The sequence below is a fragment of the Drosophila tropicalis genome, unplaced genomic scaffold, assembly GCF_018151085.1.
Source record: "Drosophila tropicalis isolate 14030-0801.00 unplaced genomic scaffold, ASM1815108v1 contig_722, whole genome shotgun sequence".
NCBI lineage: Eukaryota > Metazoa > Arthropoda > Insecta > Diptera > Drosophilidae > Drosophila > Drosophila tropicalis.
Window position 1 is genome coordinate 318,371 of NW_027173207.1, and position 26,325 is coordinate 344,695.

General features: G+C 39.7%; 2 protein-coding genes across 2 annotated transcripts; both read right to left on the bottom strand.

The window, feature by feature from the left end:
• Window positions 1-20,971: 20,971 nt before the first annotated feature.
• Window positions 20,972-23,821, bottom strand: LOC137579623 (uncharacterized). Its single transcript, XM_068293398.1, has 2 exons — window positions 23,683-23,821; window positions 20,972-21,909 (listed from the first exon to the last, which is right to left on the bottom strand). The coding sequence occupies exons 1-2, from the start codon at window positions 23,819-23,821 to the stop codon at window positions 20,972-20,974; spliced, it is 1,077 nt and encodes a 358-aa protein (XP_068149499.1).
• Window positions 23,822-24,136: 315 nt separating this feature from the next.
• LOC137579624 (uncharacterized) lies at window positions 24,137-25,021 on the bottom strand. Its single transcript, XM_068293399.1, has one exon. The coding sequence runs from the start codon at window positions 25,019-25,021 to the stop codon at window positions 24,137-24,139; it is 885 nt and encodes a 294-aa protein (XP_068149500.1).
• Window positions 25,022-26,325: the final 1,304 nt, after the last annotated feature.

Sequence of the window (26,325 nt, forward strand, 5' to 3'; positions counted from 1 at the left end):
TCGTATTGGATTATGTATTTAGTTGTCTGTATCTCAATAGAAATTAAAGCTTTTGATTTTGTTACCTCCTGACTTATTCCTTTTATGTCTATTATATAGTTAACGTTTATGTCATGATAGACATCAGAACTTTCTTTGACTATTGAAATGTCTGCACCTGTGTCTACTATAAAAATCAGTTCTTTTCCTGTGGATACGTTAGCAAAAGTGACAAATATATTCTGACTGAGATTAATTGCATGAATCATTACATTTTCTACTGTTGGGCACATAAAGGGGCTTGAGAGTTTCCCGATGCATTTTGGGCTATTCTCACGTTGTTATTGTTATTGTGGCCTCGATTTGAGTTACCACGTCCTCGATTATTTCCTCTGATCGACCTTTTTATTATTATAGTTGGTACAATCAGTGGCGTAGTAACGGGGTTTGGTACCATACACCCATAGGGTGAAATGGTATATTAAAGTCGCCAAAATGTATGTAACAGGCAGAAGGAAGCTTCTCCGACCCTATAAAGTATATATATTCTTGATCAGGATCAACAGCCAAGTCGATCTAGCCATGTCCGTCTGTCCGTCCGTCCGTCCGTCCGTCCGTCTGTATGAACACGCAGATCTCGGAGACTATATGAGCTAGAGCCACCAAATTTGGTATGTATACTCGTGTATTATGCACATTTACAGAGTTAATTGGAATTTCGGCCACGCAACCCTACTCCCCCAGGAATCACATAAAACTGTTTTTCTTAAAAAGTATGACAGCTAGAGACATCAAATTTAGTTTGTATACCCGATTAGTTAGCGCGCAGAAATTAATTGTTCAAACTTTTTGCCACGCCCCCTTACGCCCCCAGGAATCACACATAACTGTTTTTCTTAAAAAGTATAATAGCTAGAGACATCCAATTTGGTTTATATGCTCGGTTAGTTAGCGCGCAGAAACTAATTGTTTAAACTTTTTGCCACGCCCCCTTCCGCCCCCGGAATTTACATAAAACTGATTTCCTTAAAAACTGTGACAGCTACCGACATTAAATTTGGTATGTAGACTAGCTTAATATACGCGCAGATATTGGCTATTTAAACATTTTGCCACGCCCACTTCCGCCCCCGCAAATTAAGCAGAACTGATTTTATCAAAAACTAACAAAGCTAAAGTCAACAAATTTAGTATGTATACTGGCTTAGTATGCGCGCAGAGTATATATATTTTCATATTTTGCCACGCCCACTTCCGCCTCCATAATTTAGAAAAAAACGATTTACTCCTGTATTTCATATATATGTATTGTATATCGCATTCAAATTCGGCATACTAATTATTCTTATCTATTTCTATCAAACTACCAAATTTTATTGAAATCGGACTAGAAACATGCAAAATATGAGTATGAACGTATTTTACTAAGCGGTCCACATGGCCAGAATTGGCCGTTGGCTAGTGGCGGCGCTAAAGTGCTCGTGTGTTCGTAGAGTGAGCGAGATAGCACATAGTATAAGACATGTAAAAACAATTTAATAGACAAACATTTGGTTTTCGAAATTTGAAATATTTGTTTCACCTGGTGTATGGTATACCCAAGTCGACGAGTCGACTTACTTGCTTCATTGTTTTATGTTTTGTATATTTCTTTGGTCCATCTGGTTTGGGGAAGCCATTTCAGATGAACACGATGTTTATTCTTAAACAATGTTCTTATATGGTTCTGACTGCTCGGTCAAGTTCTTGTAAGTGGTTTGTAAGTTGGTTAAATTTTTAGTTAAATAATGATATTCGAAATCTGAGGGTAAATCCATGGGTGCCTTCATGGGATTAATTTCAATGCCTTGATTATGCGTTGAGTGTTCCATTGATAAGAGTAGAAATAGTAATGTTGGTATCTCCGAAATTAATTAGTATATTTACTTTGATGAGTTTTCTTTTTCTTTTTGAATATCCATTTGTAGTGTGTTGTTTGTCTAACTCGCTTTGTTTCAATATAATGTTTGTCGTCACCTTGGGTAATTTCACCTGTTTTCTTTAAGGGTTGTTCAATGAAAGACGTTAGTAATTCTTGAATTAATTAATTGTTTATTTATTTATATATAAAGAGGCACTAGCACATAAACCTGTTACTCAAGGTTGTCGCAACCAACACATAAATTGTGTGGACTTCGGAGTGAGATTACAACGGTAGAGATGGGGACCAAAGACACAGCGATGTACACGATGTAACTACAATTGGTATCTGATTTTACTAAGAATAATGCATTTCTTTTATAATAAGTCTAGAGAGCTCACTAGTGCATAGTTAGACAAAATGTTAGGTCAGCAAAATAAGTCTTTATTGATAAATTCTAACCATAGCAGCCTAATTTACCAGGTCTTTTTTGTTACTGCTGACCATATCAGATCTACTTATGACTGATGAGCCATCCATATCTATATCGGGTTACATACCTTTTTTGGCATATGTTTCCATTTTGTTCTATATTATAATTGTCTTAATGTTACATTATTTTATATAATCTAAACACCAACATACTCCCGGCCTTTGAACACCTGTTCAACGTTATCCAACGTTGACCGTAAAATTGCGGTGGGCTGGTGTTGCTGCAGCAGGAGTCAGTATGTACTTCCAGTTTCGCTTAGTTGCCAGTTTTCCTTGAATGTTGCTTAGTTCGTCGTAGCTTAGCTGCATCTTCGTGAATTGTGTCTGCTTTGGTTGGGCCAATGGTGAAGTTGCCAAATCGGACACATGACAATTTCATTGTGTCTGACGTAACTATACGGTGACCTGTTATTCGGATCGCAGAACTCCATGCTGTACACTTCGGGTCTAGGGTTAACAATCCAGTTTTCTTGGTGAGTTTAATTGGACTGGTGGTGGCAAAAGTCCACTGATTTTTGTTTTACATGTCGTACCACACGAATGACCTGTTTGTGTTTGTTGTGTTGTGTTTCTGACAAGTTGATACTTTTGAGTTTTTGAATAGCTTGAACTCACAGTAGTTATTAGCCGTAAACGTCGTTTGTTTATCAAAACAAATATATTGCTCGTTGTTGAGCTGATATGATTGTTCCAAATCTGTTCTTGAGAGCCCAATGTATTGATTCTGTTCTTAATCCCGTTAGTTCCCTTTTGCTGGAATGGGTATCAGGTTATACAGTAGCACTGCCTGCGTTACCACCAATGTAGACGTGACTTCACAAACATAACGTCACATAATTGTTTGCGATTGTGCTTTGTGCCAGCATAAAGCCATATAATTGCAAGATGTCGTTATCTGGAACTGGCAAATCCAAACCAAACTGAAGATATCTCTTAAGTTGGTTCAGATGTTCCCGTAGCTGGCCTGGTGATAGTAGTAACGGGCTTATTTTGCTATGATGGGCATCTGTAAATACTCGGAAAATTTCGGTTGTAAATTCTTTGCAGTCACTGTCATCTGAGTAGTTAGTGTGATATACCATTGCAATGCTTTTACCACATTGTCCTGGACCTTGGTTAGGTCGTTCATTTGTTGTTTCATTAGTTTCATCTGATTTTTAATTGTGGTTTCGTCTCGTTTAATTTGATATTCTGAGTAAATGACAGATGGCTGGTTTTGCAGCACATTCAATAAGCAGTCTTCATTTGATTTAACATTTCATATCGTGCCTGACATCTCTGTTGCATACTTATAGTCCAGCACACCAAATAAGCCGTTCGAAATGTTCCCAATTATATCTAATGGTGATCGTCGTTGGCGTTCTATATGAAGGAAATTGTTTCGTTGACATGCTCGAAATATATCTGCATTGCAGTGCATGCCTCTGCAACCTTTATTAACATTGTGGGCGATAGATGAATTAACCAATGCCAGAATGTTTAGGAGATTCAGGTTTTAGTTTCTTTAGATTAATAATAGTTTATTTTATTTCTTAAGCGTTCTTAATAATAAGATAAATAATAATATTTATTTTGGTTATTATTTATTAGTTACAATTAATGTTCTCTCGATATTTGTCTTACACTCCTCAACGCTCAGCAACGACTGACACACACGTCACACCTGCTAAACTTTCCTCTATCTCGGAGAGTCAATCAAAATACTGGGATCGAAGAGTAGCAAGAGAGTAAGTGTGACCGTCTCTCCTGCTACAACTCGGCCGTCCTGACCGTAAGATCTCCTGATCCTTACATAATTAACGTTACAATAAGTTGAAATCTTATAACTACAAATTAGCTAAGGTACATTACATAAAACTTTAATACAGTTTTCAATATTATCATTTGCTTATAATTCATAACTTTTAGTCACTTTTTCTTTTACCAATCCAATGTTTTATATTGTGGCTACTCCAAACACCTTGATAAGGGTTACGACTTAGCTGAAAACCTTCCACATCCTTAATTAATAATCGGTCATTTTTCAGAACATTGTCTATCACATAGGGCCCTTTGTGTTTTGGAATGAGCTTTTTCGACGCTCCTATAGTTGAATAGAAATTCTTCACCATAATATAATCCCCTGCCTTATATCCTGTGGGTGCTACCCTTTTGCTATTATACTGCTGTTCATTGTACTTCTGGCTTTGCTTCTGATGTATTTCCCCATCCTTTCTAATTGTATCCAAATTTTTTGATCATTCACTATTCCTAACTGCTCTAGTCCTTCTCTAAACTCATCTGCGACTTTACCTTTTTGCTCTACTCCAAAGAGCATTTTGCTCGGCAACTGCTTAATGCTCCTATGAAATGTGTTATTTAAACAATGTTCAACATTCTCAACTATCAAATCCCAATATATACCCTTCTCTAGTTCCGATAATTTAGCAAGCATAGGTCCCAGTGTATGATTTACCCTCTCAATTTGGCCATTAGCTTGAGGGGAACCTGTGGCAATCTTAATGTGCTTAACGTTATTCTGAGTTACTAACATCTTGAACTCTGATGACGTGAAACTGCTTCCTCTATCCGATACTATGGCAAAGGGTCGACTGTAGGCCCTAAAACAGTCTTTAAGAGCTAGCACCGCTTCTTTAATATTCGTCGTCTTTGTTGGATATAGTCTGACGAATTTCGTAAAACCATCAATAATAACAAACAAGTGCTTTTTGCTTCTGCCTGATGCTATAGGACCACAATGATCAATGGGAATTAGCTCAAAGGGCCGATTCCCTTTAGGAATACTGTGCAACATTCCTTCCTCTTTTCCAGACTTTGGAGAATACGCAACACATTTTAAGCAATTGCTAATGTGTTTCACAACTTTCTCCTTTATGTTAGGAAACCAACACGCTTTCGAAATGGCATCCATTACTTTATCTCTGCCGATATGCCCTAGTTCGTTATGATACTTGAAAAGGATTGACTCTTCCATTTCACTCGGTACACAAAACAACAACCTCCCGTCATTGGTTTTCCTGTAAATTATTCCGTTTCTCAATTCAAATAATTTATCCTCAGAAAATTCCAACTTTCTTTTTATTTTCTGCAACTTCTCGTCCCTGTTCTGGCATATAACAAGATTGTCTTCAAAACTATTTGTATCTACAACAAGTATGTTCGTACATCTACTAAGCGCATCTACATGTTGCATCTGTTTGCCTGCCCTGTGCACTACTTCATAATCATAATTCTGTAGCTCAAGAGCCCATCTCGCAATTCTTGGGTTTAATTCAATTCGATTGAGAGTGAGAGTCAGTGAATTACAATCTGTAAGTACTTTAAAATATCTTCCCGGTAAATACACTCTGAACCTGCGAACTGCATGTACTATTGCCAAGGTCTCTAATTCGAAACTGTGGTTCTTTGATTCTACATCAGACGTCCGTTTTGAGAAATAGAAAACAGGGTGCAGTTTTTTGTCTTCTTTCCTTTGCATTAACATTGCCCCAAAGCCTAACGCGCTCCCATCACAATGCAGCTCTTCGTCCTTGTGGTTATATATCGCCAACAGCGGCGATTCTACTAATTTATCTTTGAGCAACGAAAAACACTCCAGCTCTTCCTTTTCAAATTTAAACACCCTATCATTCTTCAGTAGGTCATAGAGTGGTTTTGCAATTAACGAAAGATTTCTAATAAAACGACGAAAGTAAGAAGCCAATCCCAAGAAACTTCTTACTGTGTGAACATTTGTTGGTATGGGAAAGTTCTTAACCGCCTTAACTCAAACTGGCCTAACGGAGTGACGAAAGATGTATATTTAACTGAATTTTCCTCAATGAACACGTGAAAATAGCCATCTTTTAGATCCGATCGTTTGTCGCCAAGCTTGTCTAACAAGTCGTCTATCAGAGGTATAGGGTAGTTAGCTTTAACCAAAACTTTGTTCAATCTTCTAAAGTCAATGCACAACCTTAGCTCGCCAGCTTTCTTAGGCACTAACACAATGGGTGATGCATACTCCGATTCACTAGGGCGAATGATCTTCTTCTCCAAGTACCCGTGTAACATCGCCTGCAATTTCCCCTTCTCAGAATATGACAATCAGGAGATTGTCAGTAAAGTAAGAAAGGAAGGAAGGAAGTCGCACAACTGAATGCCTTCGACCCTTCAACGTTGAGCTTCATTTCACATTTCACATCAGGCAATTCAGGCCTTTGTGCTATTAAATATGATCTCTCAAACAATTGCTCAAACTTTTTCCGGATTTTAAAATCTAATCTTTCACCTATTTTGCAATCAACTCCAGTGTTGAAACACTCGATATTCAATAATTCAAATTCTACTTCGCTTAGAGATTGGACATCAGCAGTTTCTTTTCTTTCTACACATTTTCTATCCGATCTAAATTGATCACTGACCAACTCAATAACAGCTTCATTCCTACTTTTCGTAACCATTTTGCTATTATCTCCATTCTCTGTTTCACTAACAATCTTGCTATCAATTTCATTCACCATTTCGCTAACAATCTCGCTATCACCCCCCTTAACTATTTCGCTAACAATTTCCTCGTCTTCCCCTTCGGGGTTACATTCTTTCGTGACTATTCTATTACAATTTTTTGTTTTAACTATTTCATCAACTGTTCTCACAACATTTACATTTCTAGCTATTTGCAAATCTGTATGACAAGGACTCAAACTCCGACCGCTCTCCAAGTTCATTTTCGCCTTCTGTCCTTTCAAGTGTAACCATTTTCAAGGCAAGTCTAACTTGATATTACAAGCTTTCATAAAATCTCTTCCCAAAATTACTTCATGGCTCATAGACTCATTATCGACTACTATTAAATGAAAGAATACTTTTATTGAATTTTTGAATACAAAACACTTGACTTTTCCATGACAAAAGTGGACTCTTATTTAATCCATAATATTTATGATTAAGTGAAATTAAATGTATAAATGAGATTTTAATAAGTGAAACAACACTGCCTGAGTCTATGAAGCATGCTGTAACTAAGTAAGGATTAGTTGGTGTTATAAAATTTATCTTAACAAATCTTACGTCGTCGCATCCTTTAGCCAGCTTCTCCTTATTAAGTGGACACTTAGCCACCCAATGATCCAAGGCACCGCATCCGAAGGATCCTGGCACTCTGTCGGGTTTCTTACAGTCCTTGCTCATGTGCCCCTTCGAGTTGCAGTTGTAGCAACGAAAACATTCTGCAATGCACTTGAATCCTTGAAGCTGCGCTTGAATGCGTAGTCCCTCCACAGGAGTCCCTTCAATGGCTTTGTCTACTCGCTCCTCTACGCTGCTTCCTTTGCTAATTGGAATTTTGCAGCCGACAAAAAACCGCTTTCCAACACCTCCTCCGAGCGTTGGGTTCACGACGCTGGTTTTGCGCGCCAATTGGTTCTGGTTCACGACGCTGGTTTTGCACGCCAATTAGTTCTGCCGCCATCTCGTTCTCGCTGCCGCTGTCGTTCGCGCAACAGTCGTTGCTCGTCGGCACTGAATCGTGCGTTTCGTTTTGTGTCTGGCGTTGAGGCGCCACTATGTCGAACAATTGTGGTCGCAGTAAATCACACAATTTTTTTAGCAAGACTTTCTCATTTGTGGTCTCTGACAGTTGACAGTTACTTTCGTCTTCTGTATTTTCCTCGGCAGTCTCAGTTCCAATAGATATGAAACAAGCTCCTCGTCGATCCACTGGAACATCGTTTAAACGCGCCACAAGCTCGGCCTTTGACCCTGTTGTAGGCAAGTCCAACAGCTCCAGCCACTTCTTTAAAGTTGGCAAATTGTGAGCCTCAATGTTGATGTCCATTCCGTTAAAGTTCACCACTTCTGATATTGTGGGCGATAGATGAATTAACCAATGCCAGAATGTTTAGGAGATTCAGGTTTTAATTTCTTTAGATTAATAATAGTTTATTTTATTTCTTAAGCGTTCTTGTTATTATTTATTTTGGTTATTATTTATTAGTTACAATTAATGTTCTCTCGATATTTGTCTTACACTCCTCAACGCTCAGCAACGACTGACTCACACGTCAGACCTGCTAAACTTTCCTCTCTCTCGGAGAGTCAATTAAAATACTGGGATCGAAGAGTAGCAAGAGAGCAAGTGTGAGCGTCTCTCCTGCTATAACATGCATATTTCTCCAATCTTTACTAATCCGTCTGCAAATGTTTTCAGGTCGGACCAATATGGTTCTTGATCGTAATATGCCACAATAGTACAGTCAGAAATTGCAATTCTTCCTGTGCCAATACTTACAACATCATTAGGCAGATCGTCATTGCCAACGGTGGTAGACCAAAAGACAAACGTCTCGTGTCTTTGATACCAGGGTTTTCTTATGAATTCGATTCTGTGTCATTTGTCTCGATATCGCCGTCTCTGTAACCAAGGGAGCCAATTTATGGATAGCCCGGTGTAGGTGCCTCTGGCTGTTATAGCGTCCATCACACAGACGTATCCGTCCAGGCCCGGATATAATTTAACAATTCGTGCAATCGGCCACTGCAAGATTGGCACATTATCCTCCTTTAGAGGATATATGTTATATGGTTCCTTCCATTTGGATGTCCCCTGCAATTCCTTTAGGTACTCCTGAGTCCATTGTATCCAGAATGTATGCTTAAGTCGTTGCATTAATTCCCATTGCTCTGGAATCGATCGTTGTATTACTGGCTCTGCATCTGGTTGGGCTACTAATGGTTCTTCGATTAAAAGATGGGATCGCCTGATGCTTAGCGGACTTTACCGCAGCATTCCATAATCCTCGGAAATGTGAAGACCGTGGTGGTATGAACTTAAATTGCACTCCTTTTTGGTTGCAAAATTCTTTGATAGTACCTGCTGCCTTTTCTGAGTGTGTTATATCAGTCACCTCCTTTAGTTGATTGTTTGCTTCAACAAAGTTTGTTGCATTATCGCAGTATAATGTCTGGCATCTTACTCTGCGCCTACTAAAGTATTGGCACAGGAAGAATGGCAATGTATGACTGGACTCTTGTGGCATATTACGATCTCGAACCATATTGGGCGGACCTGAAGACATTTTCAGACGGAGTAGTAAAGGTTGGAGAAATATGCTTGTTAATGAAGGTTCCAGATACATACCACCGCAATGCAGATACATTTCGAGCATGTCAACTCAGAGCTACGGACAGGAAGCGGTTATGCGCATCAACGAACAAGGAGGTGGACAGGTCTCCGAAAAACTGTCTTGCTTGCAAAGCATAGAAATACTGCAATGACAATGCAATGAGAAATACTGCTACTGCGACAAAGCGTTATGTTTTACTCGAACTTTATGATGGATCCAGAATGGTCCAAAATAGTCGTCTCCGGCGTTGAGTTAGGGGCTATTCCGAGATACCTGGTGCTCAGGTAAGTCGCCCGTGACTTGTTCAAAGAACTACGCAGCCCTGGATCACACTTCGGATGATCGGTTTTACCTTAATGATGTGGAACTCTTGCCAAACTATCCCGCGTAGTGCCTCATGTCCACAATTAAGAGTCTCTTCATGAAGTTTCTGTAGTATCATTTTTACAACCGGATCATTATACGGCAAGAGATATCGATTATTTTTCCCGTTGATACTGGTGCTTGTAGCCGAGTTGCTACTCGTATGATGAATGTTCATCCAGAATTAGTGGCAATGTTGACACCGTGCTTTTTGCGATCCAGCGGTTGATTACATCGTTTATTTAAGTGTCGTAATTCATATTAAAATCCTGTTTCTTGAATTTGCTTGATGATTATTTTTCGAGCTTGGTCCAACTCTTCCAACTCTAACTGAGTTCTTGGTTTGCTATTCTGCTTGTGACAAACGCGTAGCACATACGCCACTATTCGCTGTAGCCGGTGAAATGAATATCTGTGATTTACCGTTTGCACGTCGTGGTCCATGCAAAAATAGAGGCCCATACAACCATAATGTACGTGTGCTAAGCTGGGCTTCTGGTATGCCTCGAAACAGAATCCGGGGTAGTGTCTGCTTTTCAAGAGCAGGCACTCTCGACTTGGCGCACAACAATCTGACCGAAATTTGGTCATTTGTATAGGCCAACAGACAATAGACTGCCGCTCCATACGCCTTTTCCGATGCATCAACAATAGTATTCTGCATACTATTATCCTATGTAGTGGGAACCTTGCCATCGAAAATATGCCTTAGAATTTTCATGTGGTTTAATGCCTGTTTAATGCGGCGGCAGGTCATCATCATCATTTAGTGGCAAATATTACAGACACTTCGTTGCTAAATTTGGGGCTGATGTGGTTCTTGGATCCTCCCTCCACACAATCATCTGATTGAATTGATCGGCAGGGTTTTTCCAAAGAATTGAGAAGAATTGAGAAGATCGACTGGTCCATGATATAAAATATCATTCAGTGATTTTCCTGATGACGTTTTGCATGATGCATCAAATACCACTCTTAGTTTGGTGGTGGTACTTTCTGGCTTTAGTTCTTAGGAATTTGTTCTACCATAAACTGCTTCATATGTCCAAGCTTTTCGTATTCTGACATAAATTTCACATGTCAGGGCTCATTCGCCGCTATAACGACATGAATCTTCGTATGGCTACTTCCCGATATTCTCCAATTTTACAATTAGTTGAATGTCCGCCGCCGTGTGTAGGTTATCGAGGAAGAATTTTTCACAATACTCTTCCTCCGGACTCCTGTACTTTTTCATTGGCTATAGTGTGTCTAGCTGCCAGAATCTTTCTAGAGATTCCAGTAAGTAAGTAGGGCTCAGTCTTGCCGCCTCCAACACCTGACGCTCTCCTTAAAAACCCATTCCGCCAGCAGCACCCGGCAGCAAAAAGAAACCGGTAGAACTCAGTAGAAGCTGAGATCCGTGACAAGGACTTAAAGCCAGAACACTCATCCAGTATGGAACAAGGGACACTAGAGCTGGAACTTCAAGCTATTCTTGACGCAGAAATCGCTAGATTCGATGGAATCAACGGTGTTAACCAAATAGCACAACATGTCATTGTTTTGAAGCACGGTCGACCCATGAAGCAGAGGTACTATCCCCGTAATCCGGCCCAACAACAGGTTATCAACGAAACAGTAGACGCATTGCTGAAGGAAGACCGTATCGAACCATCCAAAAGCCCTCACAGCGCACCAATCGTGTTGGTAGGTAAGAAAACTGGTGATACCCGCATGTGTATAGACTTTCGACAACTGAACGATCAGGAGGAGTTAAAGAAAGGTTTGAGTTGGTTTTGGAACTTAGAACAACAATAGGCGTTCGATGCACTCAAGACCCGTCTCACCACTGCCCGGACTTTGCTATAAAGTTCTGCTTACAGACTGATGCCATCGACGTTGGCCTCGGCGCAATGCTCACTCAGAGTATCGACGGCGCGGAAAGAGTCATTGCTTACGCTAGTCGACGTCTCTTGAAGGCGGAGGAAAATTACTCGACTACTGAGAAAGAATGTCTAACAATAGTCTGGGCAATCAGGAAATATCGTTGCTATTTGGAAGGCTATTGCTTTGAGGTGATCACGGACGCGTGGGGGCGTGTGGCCAGATGGGCTCTAGAGTTGAAACAATACGAGTTCGAAGTACATTATAGACAAGGTAAGCTGAACGTGATTGCCGATGCATTATCGCGACAACCTTTGGATGTGCTTCACTGGGCACAACAAGCAGAACCGGAGTGTAAATGGTGGCTAAAGATTCAGCACCTCACAGAACACCCGGCGGATTTTTCAGATTATGTAATCGAGAACGGCCAGATTTATCGTAGACGAGAGCCTTACCCAGATGACCACGATTCCACCTTAGCCACCTTGTGGAAACTATGCGTTCCCCTAGAATTTCGAGACCAAGTACTAAAGGAATGTCACAATGTGCTGACGGCTGGCCACCTGGGGATCAGGAAAACCACTTTGCGAGTCACCCAAAGATACTTTTCGGCTGGCCTCTTCCAAGATGTCGCGCGTTACGTTAGATGCTGCTTACCCTGCTTGCAGGTTAAACCGGCGCAAATAAAACCAGCGGGCAAAATGCTCACCCGCCAAGTCGCGGAGTCTTTCGATACCGGTACCAAAAATGTTTAGGATTAGTTAGTAAATAAAATATCAATAAACTCTGTACTATTATCACTTAACCCATACAGCATTATTTCTGTACTTGTTACTAAATTTATGTCTACCCTTTCCCTTCCCTTTTCCTTGGCCACCTAACTTTTTGAGTGGAGCCGAAGGATCAGCGGACTTCGGCGGGATGAGTGATTCTCCTGCAGATGAAGTCAGTCGCTCAGTCGCCCAAGGCTCAGTCACTCAAGGTGAAGAGGCAACGGATCTTGGCCAAGCGTGCTTCACTTGGAAGACAAGATCAGTCGTTGCAGTTCCTCTTCACCATCCCTTTCCAATAACCCCACTAACGTGTCCCTTCACGCTTCCCTTTCCCAGTCCAAGAGGCAACGGCAGACAAGATCAGTCGTTGCTGCTCCTCTTGGACTCTCCTCCTACCCCTTTTCCTTCCCTTTTCTCCCTTTATGTGGTCCTAATCTCATATCATGATACTCTTCAAGGTCTTCAGATCAAATAAATGTTCTGTAGACGGGACACTGGAGACTGAGAACTGTACCCCAGCCAGAGCTTCCTTACACACTTCGTCGCTAGATATGGGGCTGATGTGGTTCCATAAGTCACCGTTTTTAAACGATAAAATTTTAGTTCTTGACTTGGATCCTCTCTCCAAACAATCATCTGATTGAATTGATCGGCAGGGTTTATCCAAACTTGTCGATACATTTTTTCAATATCCGCAGAGAACACATATTTGGGTGTCCTGAACCGCAGAAGAATTGTGAAGAGTTGACCCTGTAGAACTGTTCCAGGATATAAAATGTTAGTTTTAGTGATTTTCCTGATGAAGTTTTGCATGATGCATCAAACACCACTCTTAGCTTGGTTGTGGTACTTTCTGGCTATAGTACACAGTGATGCGGTATAAAGTAATGGTTCTTAGGAATTTGTTCTACCATTACCTGCTTCATATGTCCAAGCTGTTCATATTTTGACATAATCCGCTCTAATGACATGAATCTTCTTATGGCTATTTCCCGAGATTCTCCAAGAGATGAAGCCTCTTCAGCAAATGGAAGCTTTACAATTAGTCGATTGTCCGCCGCCGAGGAAGAATTTTTGCCATATTAATTCTGCCAGCAACAATCCATCCAAACTCTGAATTTTATAATGTGGGATGGTTTCGATTGACCCGTCATCTTCCTGGTAGTAGTATAGCATAGTGATAATCAGCTCCCAATAGCCGATGAATCTCAATGGATTTCTTTAATTTGCGTTCATAATTTGTCGACTCCCGATTTGTATTTCATTTTTTCTTCAGACACTATTTGTCTTAATGTCCTGGACAATGAATCCAGCAGCGCAGTTGGCTTGCGAATCAGTAGTTTGATCATTACTCGCTATTCCTCTCATTGTATTAGTTACAACCGCCTATATTTTGTTCTGTGGGTTGGTCACCTATTATGTGTGGCAATACAACCGCCTCAACTAGCATTGCGAACTTGTTGTATCTTGACCTTACAACCAAGCTTACTCGCGCCTTGCTTATCTGTGGTTGACCACCCACTCCATGTATGTGCACATGAGTCTCGTTAACTTTTAACGATAACTTCTTTACCAGTCTCTCTGAAACGAGATTTACTTGTGAGCCGCTATCTAGGAGTGCCCGAAATTCTCCTCTCCTTGGCCGTTGCCAACAGGGTGTATTTTCTGCCAATTCCATACGCAGAAGCTGCAGAAGCAGAGATAGCAACTTGGTTGCCTGTTTCTAAATGCAACATTGTGTTATGTTTTTTATCGCATTTAAAGCATCCGCTCCAAGAGTAATTTTTGCCATGTGGTCCGGCTTGAAGCAATTGACACACAATTTGTGTCTCTGCACCCAATTAAGCCGTTCTGCTTCGGATTTCATTTTAATCTTTTCACATTGGAAGAGTTTGTGCTTTGCTTTTTCGCAGAAAGCATCAATGTACTGTTTGTCCCAGATGCTGTTGCGCATGTCTTCCTTGGGTTTAGTTTTTCGATGCTGCGATATTCGTTTCTTGGTTTCCCGATCGCCTCCAATGTTAGGAAGGGCTGTTCCAAGAATGATAGGAAATCCTTTACTTCTTGCAGATCCCTTGTGTTTGATAGAGATTGCTTAAATAGTGCGTGGTTGAATCTATCCAATTTTCTTGTTATATAGAACATTATGACAGCATCTGGTCCAACTCTTCCCGATACCAGTAACGGATGAAATATTAGACAAACTTGGAAAATGTCAACATTTTACAACCATTGACCTCGCCAAGAGATTCCATCAAATCCCAATAGTATAGGATAGGAAGTCCTTTACTTCCTGCAGATCCCTTGTGTTGGATAGAGATTGCTCATATAGTGCGTAGTTGGATCTATCCAATTTTCTTCTTATGTAAAACATTATGACAGCATCTATAAGGCTTGCAATGCAAATTCTTTATAGAAACTGGGTCATATTCAACAAATCGGCAAATCGACAAATTATGGATGCAAAGAAATCCATTATGAGATTCATCGGCTAGCTGAAAATCCGACGGAAGCCGGATATAATATAGCTAGGTTTGTGGCCGCAGAAAATACAATGCTGAAATTCTGTGTGGCACTAGCAGAAAATGTAGTGATATAATCACCACCTCTATTGCAATCGATACAATCATTGCAACTACCCAAAATTCCCATTCCAAAATTTGATGGGGATTATCTGAAATGGCAACAATTTCATGACATCTATAAAAAGGTGGTTCATGAGTCAAATGTATCCACGATGGAGAAAATGTGGTACTTAAAATCAAACCTTTCTGGAGATGCAGAGAGATTGATACGGCACCTGTAATTAACAGAAGCCAATTACAACAATGCTTGGTCAGTGTTGCAGGAACGTTTTAATAACAAACGAGTTCTAGTAACAGCAAATCACTGGCAAAGCTGTTTGATCACCCAAATGTGGGATCCAGATTGGTGAACAATAGGGCGATTTCGATTTCCGAATGATTCCCTGTTCTATCATTTCATTAATTTGTTTATTGACTTCTTCGTCAAAGATTTGTGGGTATTTGTATGGGTGTCTGTAAATTGGCTCTTCGGGCTTAGTTCTGATGTTATGTTTTATTGTACTGGTAAAGGTCAAATTTTCACCTTTCCTATACTGGATATCGCTAAATTCATGCAATATTTTCTTTAATGATCAAGTCTAAATTTGTTTCTTTCCCCGATACCGTTATTTATTTCATGTGCGAATGCTAGGGGAGGATAAGGTATTCATTCTTCTTTTTTTTTCTTTATTAGTGTATTTGAAATAGAATTTGTGATTTAATAATGTTACACTATTTTCTTCGTAATTAATAACGGCCTAACATGCTTTGAGATATTTACTACCTAATAGTATGTCATATGTTGATGATAAATTTTAATAATAAAATAAAAATTTTTGATGGTTGGGGCAAAGTTTGCTTGGCGCAAAAGATTCGTTTTTGTTTTACCTCTGATATTCCTTTGTTTGAACATTCAAATTTTCTGATGTTTCTGGATAATATGTATTTATAAAGCACTTTAAAGGAATGTTATTGATTGGACATAGGAATTTGATTGGAGGTATTCGGTTGATCTAATTGATCCACCTGTTTTGTCTGATCCTAGGCTGATTGATGAAAATTTTCGGACCATTCCATTTTGTACTCTGACCACTGGTACTTTCTCTTTGCCTTTTAGTGGGTTGATTTACCACAGGGCTTTGATTCTGAGGTTGATTCTGAATCTGATAAATAAGGGGATTTTCTTGTCTGCCCTGATTAAGTTTTTGTTGAAACTCTTCTCGAAGCAGTTGGATATTTTGGGAATTGGTATGATTTAAATTATTGTATTGATGGGAGCAGTTTTTTTCGGAAATTATTTGTTTAGGTTGGATATATTCTTATGCTGCGACTTATGCGACAGCTACAAATGAGAGGGAGAGTGTCAGTACATACATATTGTCATCTTTTGAATTCAAAATATGAACTGATTTTATTAACAAAAGTCTTGTGTATATAAATGAATTCTTAGACTCTAAGAGGCGACAATTGTTCTTAAAAATGCTTATTCTAATGTTTATATTTCATGAACAGCGTTAGCGACTTGATATTGCGCCGTTGTTAAAATCTTAAGTGCTTTTCCACAGAGTGTGGACGCATTATTTAATTTGACTACTACAATGTGGCTTTTACTGCTTTCTGAATTTTGAGTGGTTATTCGGTTTTAATATTGTCCCTTTGAAAAGATTTTGCAATATCTGCCTATTTTTGAAATCTAATTTTGAAATATAGTCTCGGACAATTTTTTACCGTAATCTATTTTGACACTATTTCTTAGATAATCATTATTTAATTTAACCATTGCCATCTGAATATCTTCATTTTGCACTGGCTCTGTGATATATACTTTTTCTTCCCCACATTTTACTTTACATCCAAACTGAGGTACTGCCGGGGGACATAAACTTATTTCTTTTTTACTTTCAAAAATTATGAAACGCTCATCAATCTTTGTAACTCCTTCTTTTATGATTTGGGTATATACGTTTATCCCCATTATTATATCAACCTTACCAGATTTATTAAAGGTAGGATCAGCAAGTACGTAGGATTGCCATTTGGACATGTCCATGCTTACCCTTTTAAGGAAGAGCTTTCATTAACTTTGGCAACACAATTGCCTCAACCTTAAGAAGTTCTTTCCGTGGATTTCTCGTCTTCACATCTATTTTTACCTTATATTTTGATTTTTTGGCTTTTATTGACGACGCGCCACCTTTTTCTGTATATTGTTTATTTTTAGTTAAATTTAGTATTTGAGCCGCTTCTTCAGAGAAAAACAACAAGTATTAACTCTCTCCTGTTTTTCTTCAAAATGGAGTAAGGTCTGGTGTCCCTTACTACACAATGAACAGACCATTTCATTTGTGCATACTTTATTGCTTGAATGGTTCAAGCATCTTGTGCAACTCTGTACTTTTTTTGGCCATTTCATACCTTTCCATAGGTGTCAAACATTTAAATTTATAGCACTTAAAGCACTTTGCAAATCGGACAATTATCTTCGAACACCGAATTCGACGTTTGTTGTAACGGGTTTTTCTTTTCTTTGCTCATGGCACTTTGCGAACAATAGTATTCCATGTTTTTCTAATTTGACTCTCATATAATTGTAAGGTATCTTTGTCAAATTTTCGAAGTATGTGTTAAGCGAATATGACGTCAACTTGACTTCATCGGACAAGTTTGCTTTAATTTTAATTATGTCAATCATTCCTTTTTAAACTCTTTGCGAATTCATTGTTGTGCATAGGTAAATCAACGATCCGATTTAATTGCTCGGAAAATACTCTCCGATTATTTTCATAACACTAGGTTAACAGTTCCCAAGCGGCACTGACAATAGATGAGCTACAATGCTCTTAGCTTCGTCCTCTAAAAATGGTTTTCTAATAATTGAACTTAAGAGCCAGACTTAAATCTTCTCTTTTTTAAATTAATTCCGTAAATAATTCGTAAATAATACACTGCTTCGCTAACAATTTTTCAGTTTTGGTAGGGAACATCTTATATGGTGTATGTATGCATGTGACAATAATTATACCCTTGAAAAAAGGCTTTATTAATTTTGGTCAGAAGTGTGCAACGCATTGAACGAAGCATCTCCGACCATACAAGGTGTATATATTCTTGATCAGCACGACGAGACGAGTTCAAATAGCCATGTCCGTCCGTGCGTCCGTGCGTCCGTGCGTCCGTCCGTCTGGATCAACGCAAACTCCTCCTAAGCCGTAAGAGCTACAGAGCTGAAATTTTGCACATAGGCTTGTATATACTGCAGGGGTTGTATATCTCGGATTCAGCCGGATCGGACCACTATATCATATAGCTCCCATTAAAACCCCAAAGTCACGAACAGTGACTTTTCTCAATAACTTCGTTATTTTCTGTGCTATTATCGTGAAACTTAATATTAGAGAGTTTATTACGCCTATAAACGACTGTGCTAAATTTAATCAAGATCAGATGACTATATCATATAGCTCCCATAGGAACAATCGGTGGAAAAAAGTATATTAAGGCTACTCCAAACAACTTGATAAGGGTTACGACTGAGCTGAAAGCCTTTCACATCCTTAATTAAAAATCGGTCATTTTTGAGAACCTTGTCTATGACCTTTGTGTTTTGGAATGAGCTTTTTCGACGCTCCTATAGTTGAATCGAAATTCTTCACCATAATATAATCCCCTGCCTTATATCCTGTGGGTGCTACCCTTTTGCCATTATACTGCTGCTCATTATACTTCTGGCTTTGCTTCTGATGTATTTCCCCATCCCATCTAATTGTATCCAAATTTCTTAGATCATTCACTATTCCTAACTGCTCTAGTCCTTCTCTTAACTCATCACCAACTTTGCCTTTTTGCTCTACTCCAAAGAGCATTTTGCTCGGTAACTGCTTAATGCTCCTATGAAGTGTGTTATTTAAACAATGTTCAACATTCTCAACTATCAAATCCCAACATATACCCTTTTCTCGCTCCGATAATTTAGCAAGCATAGGTCCCAGGATACGATTCACCCTCTCAATTTGGCCATTAGGGGACCCTGTGGCAATCTTAATATGCTTAACGTTATTTTGAGTTACAAACATCTCGAACTCTGATGACGTGAAACAGCTTCCTTTATACGACACTATGGAAAAGGGTCGACTCTAGGCCCTAAAATAGTCTTTAAGAGCTAGCACCGCTTCTTTAGTCTGACGAATTTCGTACAACCATCAATAATAACAAACAAGTGCTTTTTGCTTATGCCTGATGCTATCGGACCACAATGATCAATGTGAATTATTTCAAAGGGTCGATTTCCCTTAGGAATACTGTGCAATATTCTTTCTTTTTTTCCCGACTTTGGCGAATACGCAACACAGTTTAAGCAATTGCTAATGTGTTTCACAACTTTCTCCTTTATGTCAGGAAACCAATACGCTTTTGAAATGGCATCCATTACTTTATCTCTGCCGATGTGACCTAGCTACGTTATGATACCTTTCGTCATTGGTTTTCCTGTAAATTATTCCGTTTCTCATTTGCAAATTCCAACTTTCTTTTTACTTCCCGCAACTTTTTGTCCCTGTTCTGGCATATACAAGATTGTCTTCAAAACTATTTGTATCTACAACAAGTATGTTTGTACATCTACTAAGCGCATATACATGTTGCATCTGTTTGCCTGCCTTGTCCACTACTTCATAATCATAATTTTGTAGCTCAAGAGCCCATCTCGCAATTCTTCGGTTTAATTCAATTCGATTGAGAGTGAGAGTCAGTGAATTACAATCTGTAAGTACTTTAAAACATCTTCCCTGTAAATACACTCTGAACTGTGGTACTTTGATTCTACATCAGGCGTCCGTTTTGAGAAATAGAAAACAGGGTGCAGTTTTTTGTCTTCTTTCCTTTGCATTAACATTGCCCCAAAGCCTAACGCGCTCGCATCACAATGCAGCTCTTCGTCCTTGTGGTTATATATCGCCAACAGCGGCGATTCTACTAATTTATCTTTGAGCAACGAAAAACACTCCAGCTCTTCCTTTTCAAATTTAAACACCCTATCATTCTTCAGTAGGTCATAGAGTGGTTTTGCAATTTACGAAAGGTTTCTAATAAAACGACGAAAATAAGAAGCAAATCCCAAGAAACTTCTTACTGTGTGAACATTTGTTGGTATGGGAAAGTTCTTAACCGCATCTACGCCTTTGTTATCGGCTCTAATGCCCTCTTCCGATATGAGAAATTCCAAGTATTTAATGCTTGACTGGAAGAACTCACACTTATCACTTATCCTTCTAAAAACTTCTTCCAGTATATCCAGGTACTCTTCGGCAGTTCTACTGACTACCATGATATCGTCTTGATACACCATTACTTTACTATCTCTAATCATATTTGTAAAAATTTGTTTCACAAATCTCTGAAACACTGATGATGAGTGAAAATAGCTGTTGGCTAACGGCTGCGCCCTTGCGGAGCCTCAAACCGCTCACTTTATATGATGCGGCCTTCGGATGATTTCCAACGAGGCGGCTTCGAGGCACTTGCGATTTGGAAGGAATGAGATGACCAGGATGACTTCAATTTATTTTCTTAACCTAAATATAGTACAATTGTCGGCGGGCACAGAAGGTGCAACCGCATCGAACGAGAGTAATTTCAAGAGTAAAAATCAAGTACAGCAAACCACGCTGTCTTTTAAAAAATTCAAAGTTCTGGAAATTAGCATAGAAGAAATAAGAAAGAAAGAATTGAAGTAACGGATCTCCAAGTTTGTCACTTCAAAGTAACTTGCGCTGCTCTTGGTCTCTCTCTCTCTCTCTTCGTTCGTTTTCTCTTTTTAGCAAAGAGAGTCTGGCTTCATCAAATTCACGTCCGGAAGACTCCTGCAAAAGAAAACTGAAACGAGAAAGTAACAATTTATCGCTTAGGTGTAGGGCTGGTGTCATTCTCTATTCAGAGTTTGGCTACAGGTCGTTTCATGAGTCCCTTGACTGTCTTCAAAGTCACCACTCTCACTAGTCCATCGGGTCCTGCATGTGTCTCCATAACCCCACCTAGAGGCCATTGTTGAGAATGGAATCGCTCGTCCCTGATGAGCACTATGCATCCAACTGTTAGATTTTCCTTTGTCTGCAGCCATTTTGGTCTCCTTTGTAATCGGAAAAAAAATTCCGAGTTCCATCTTCTCCAAAACTGTTGTGCATAATATTGACAATTCTTCCATCGATCAATCAGAGTAACTTTTGACAATTCCGGAGCAGGAGGTGCTAAAGGCGCTTCACCCATCAGAAAGTGACCGGGTGTTAATATTATTAAATCGTCAGGATCATTTGATAGGGGACATAACGGTCTTAAATTTAAACAAGACTCAATCTGTGCCAACACAGTTGCCATTTCCTCGAATGTTAAAACTTGTTCTCCGAGAGTTCTCTTCAGATGATACTTCATGGACTTCACTCCAGCCTCCCACAATCCACCAAAGTGTGGCGCTGATGGTGGGTTGAAATACCAGCTGATTCCTTTTCTCAATGATGTTGGCGCAATATGTTTCGTAATGTACGAACAATAAGCCAGTTTGTCCACTTGCAATTTTTTGTTGGCTCCAATAAAATTAGTACCGCAGTCACTATAAACGTCTGTGCATAGGCCACGTCTGCCAATGAAACGGTTAAATGCTCCTATAAACGCATCTGAGGTCAGATCTCCAACTGGTTCCAAATGAATGGCCTTCGTCACTAGACATTCGAACACAGCAATATATCCCTTCTGGGATACACGTCCTCTTCCTTTGCAGGGCGAAATATTTACGGGTCCAGCGTACTCCACTCCAACGGATGAGAATGCTCTAGAAGGACGTACCCGTACTGCTGGTAACATTCCCATTTTCTGACCTGCAAATAGAGGCTTCATCTTAAAACATGTGATACATTTATGAATTCCAAACCGAACTGCATTGCGTCCATTAACAATCCAGAATTTCTTCCTTATAAAATTCAGCGTTAGTGAGGTTCCACCATGCAAGGTGCAAATATGACTGTAAGATACGACCAGATCTGTGAAAGGATGTTTATACGGTAATATAAGGATATTTTTCATTTATGGGCAACAGGGAATCTCGGAGTCTGCCTCCGAGACGTAAAACACGTTCGTTCGAATCAAAATACGGATTAAGAGACAGTAGTGTGCTGTCTCAATCCTTCTGCACCATCCTAATCAATTCACGTAGGCCCTCTTCTAATTCCACAATTGAGATCCCTAATCCTCTTCGTTCTGCCACAGATGTACGACAATTATATACGAAACATTTTATATAGGACATAATCCAGACGAGTCATGTGTACGATGAATACTTGCTGATAATTGCTACACTTGGCATTTTTTCCACTGATATCTTATGGCAGGTCACCCTTTTGACTTTAGTGTCAACAACTGACAGCGAATCCTGATCAATAGCATTACAAGGCCATTCGATGTCCGATCCTAGTAACCATGAGGGCCCATGACACCATAATTCACACGATGCCATCTTGGTTGCACTCATTCCACGGCTTAGATAATCTGCAGGGTTATCTTTCGAGGCGACGCTCAGTTGGGCCTCTGCTCGGATAGCGTTGCAAACATACGTTTCTTCATGATCGCGTTTGGCAAAAATGATATATGCAATCGATAGGAAATACTTCAGAGATTATGAATCCGAAAAATTTTTGAAATCGGTTGAGATTCATGGGTGCTAGAGGCGCCAAAAGCTGAGACATTTTTAGTGAAAAGGAAAAAATTATAATTTTTAAAAAAAATCGCAACTTTAAAACTGAATATTGGGCGATTTCAACAATCGATCTTGGATATTTTCTGAAAAGTATGTTCTTTATTAATAGCATGTTTCATAAATTTTAATAATTACTTAAATAGTTATTGAACTAGAAGCGTTTAAAAAATGTACTAAATATTGCCATTTTTTGAACTTTGATGGAATAAAACTAGCAAGACTCAACGAGTATCAATACCGGACTACATACACTAGGTAGGTGAAATATTTACCTATCAGATGTATATAGTCCCAATATGCGGAGACCTGCTACAGCGATGCGTAAGCCATAAAACTAAGGAAACTATCTAATAGTTTCTCTATTAGATACTTATACATTTTGGCTGCTTCAAGCGCAGCACATAACTCTGCCCTAGGTATGGTTAGTTGTTGTTTAGTTGGCGATACTCTCCCTTTTGACAATAGCAACTCTGTGTGATACTTATCCTCTCCAATTGGGAAGCGCAAGTAAGCCGCAGCTCCATATGCTCGTGACGAGACATCGCAAAACAGGTGCAATTCAGCCACACCACCCGGTAGCCCCCATGTAACATGCCGTGGTATTCGTATAGTTACTATGTTTGGTAACTCTTTCACGAATTTCTCCCATTCTCTCTTAATAGTGTCCAGTAGTGTGCTATCCCAGCCAATTTTTTCCTTCCATAGTTGCTGCATGAGAATTTTGGCAGTAATAATTATTGGACTAAGCCATCCCATGGGATCAAACAGTCTTGCAATTGCTGATAGTATTGTCCTCTTTGTAGGTGAGCTCATTGGTGGAACGACATGCAAAGCAAAACGGAACTCATCTTCTTTGGGACTCCAGTATAGACATAAAGTGCGAATAGTTCGAATGTACCACTACGAAGCATTCCAATCACTTGGTTCTTGACATCCTCCGTTTCTGCAATACTGTCGCCATCAGACAGTATGTCATCTACATACATTTGATGATTTATAACATCCACCGCCAGTGGATACTTCTCGCATTCATCCATAGCTAATTGTTTCATAACTCTCATGGCTAAATAAGGTGCATAGCTAACGAGCTATGGAACGCCAAACATCACCGTTGTGCAGGCATATTCTGCCACATAATTACTAGTGTCCAGATTCCATAGAATACGTTGATACTGCGCGTCGTCGGTTGGAATATTAATACATCTGTACATTTTTCCAACATCCGCCATAAATACCCATTTTAGCCCTCGCCAATTGAGCATGATTCCTTGAAGATGTACGTGCAATTTCGGACCTACTCGTCTTGCTCGATCCGTACTTAACTCATACCTTCGTAGTTGATGACGATTCCTTTATGACTGGGTGATGCGGTAGGTAACAATGATAGCCCGTGACGTTACACGTTCCATTTGACCCAGCTCCAGATACTCATTTATCGTGCCAACATAAGCGTTCTTCAAACTCGCATCGGTATGCAACCGTCTGTCCAGAGAATGTAATCGTTTTGACGCGCCCTTATATGATTCTCCAATTACCATTGATTCGTCCAAGTAAGTAAGAAAAGGAAGACGAAGCACATATTTTCCAGACGGCATTCGGCTATGTGTCTCTTCGCACCAGTTATCCTCTACTGAAACTCCACGTAGCTCCTCGTCGAATTGTTCTAGCTCCCAAAACTTACATAACAATTGTTCAAGTATCTCATCAGCATCCTTCTTTCGTACCGTTATGGTGTAGGACGATCTCCTACCAGTTTCTTGATTCGTTTTTCCTGATACAATGTATCCCAAATGTGTATTTTGCGCCAGAGGCATACCACGTATTCCTCGATGCACTTCTCCTAACATCAGCTCATCGTAGATGTCATTTCCCAGCAAAATATCAACTCCTTGTGGACTAAAGAAGTTAGGGTCGGCCAACGGTAAGCCCTTCAGATGAGTCCACTCTTCAAACGGCAGTCGTTTGATTGGCATGCGCTTACTCACTAGAGGTATTACTGACGCGAGCAGTTTGTATTTCGCATGTGGGTTGTAGATTGATCTTATGACTAGATCCACCTCTGCTGCCGCATCTGTAATTTTTGTATCTGCTAATCCAGTAATCGTGATGTGAGCCTGTTTGCGCCGTAAACGGAGCTGCTGAGCTGCATTCTCTGAAATGAACGAAACTTGTGAACCTTGATCCAAAAACGCTTTAAACTGTAAGGGATAGCCTTCTTTCGACTCTACCCACACCATTGCTGTTGGTAATAAAACCTCGTCTTTATGCCTTACCGCAGTTTCTGTTGTACTCTTTCCAATTAAAGCATTCGCAGATGCTGTTGGGATAACTCCCTTCATTAGTGTGCCAAGCGACCTCTCGCATCCTGATGCCGTCCTTGAAATTTTTCACAATTTACCTCACTGTCACATGCATTTATTCGGTGATTTGGTCTAAGGCATCTAAAACACAGGCTTTGCATTCCGATGTCTATCCCGTGATAGAGTTCCCTCGATATTACCTGCTGACCCCGTAATCATTGTTCTGTACTGTGTTTAACGATACTGAGCTTTTCAAAGCTCGGCAGATTCTGCTTTGAAAATATTGACCGCTCCCAATCCACTCTTAGTTGATTCGGTAATCTCTTCATCATGTAGTACACTAGAATTTTAGACTGTTGTCGCACATCCACACCAGTCTTCTCCAATGAACAAATCTTCTCAAACTTTCCGCATATCCATATTTTATTGGTAATTGCTGATCGAACACATCCATGTAATGTACGAATAACACTCGTTTGTTATCATACAAATTTATCAACTGATGCAAACAAGTCTCATCAAATGCAGTCGACGCCGGGATTCTCCGATCCTTATGTCTCTGCAACTCATGGAAGGAATGAGATGACCAGGATGACTTCAATTCAGATTCTTCTTTTTCAGAAGGTGCAACCGCATCGAACGATAGCAATTTCAAGAGTAAAAATCAAGTACAGCAATCCACGCTGTCTTTTACAAAATTCAAAGTTCTGGAAATTTCCATAGAAGAAATAAGAAAGAAAGAATTGAAGTAACGGATCTCCAAGCTTGTCTAATAAATCGTCTATCAGAGGTATAGGGTAGTTATCTTTCACCAAAACTTTGTTCAATCTCCTAAAGTCAATGCACAACCTTAACTCGCCAGCTTTCTTAGGCACCCACACAATGGGTGATGCGTTTTCCGACTAAGGCGAATAATCTTCTTATCCATGTACCCGTCTAACATCGCCTGCAATTTCCCTTTCTCAGAATATGACAATCTTCTAGGCGCACAACTGAATGCCTTCGACCCCTCCAAGTTGAGCTTCATCTCACATTTTACATCAGGCAATTCAGGATTTTGTGCTACCAAATATGAACTCTCAAACAATTGCTCAAATTTCTTCCGGATTTTAAAATCTAATCTTTCACCTATTTTGCAACTCCAGTGTTGAAACACGCAATATTAATAATTCGAATTCTATTTCGCTTAGAGATTGGTCATCAGTAGTTTCTTTTCTTTCTTCACATTTTCTATCAGATCT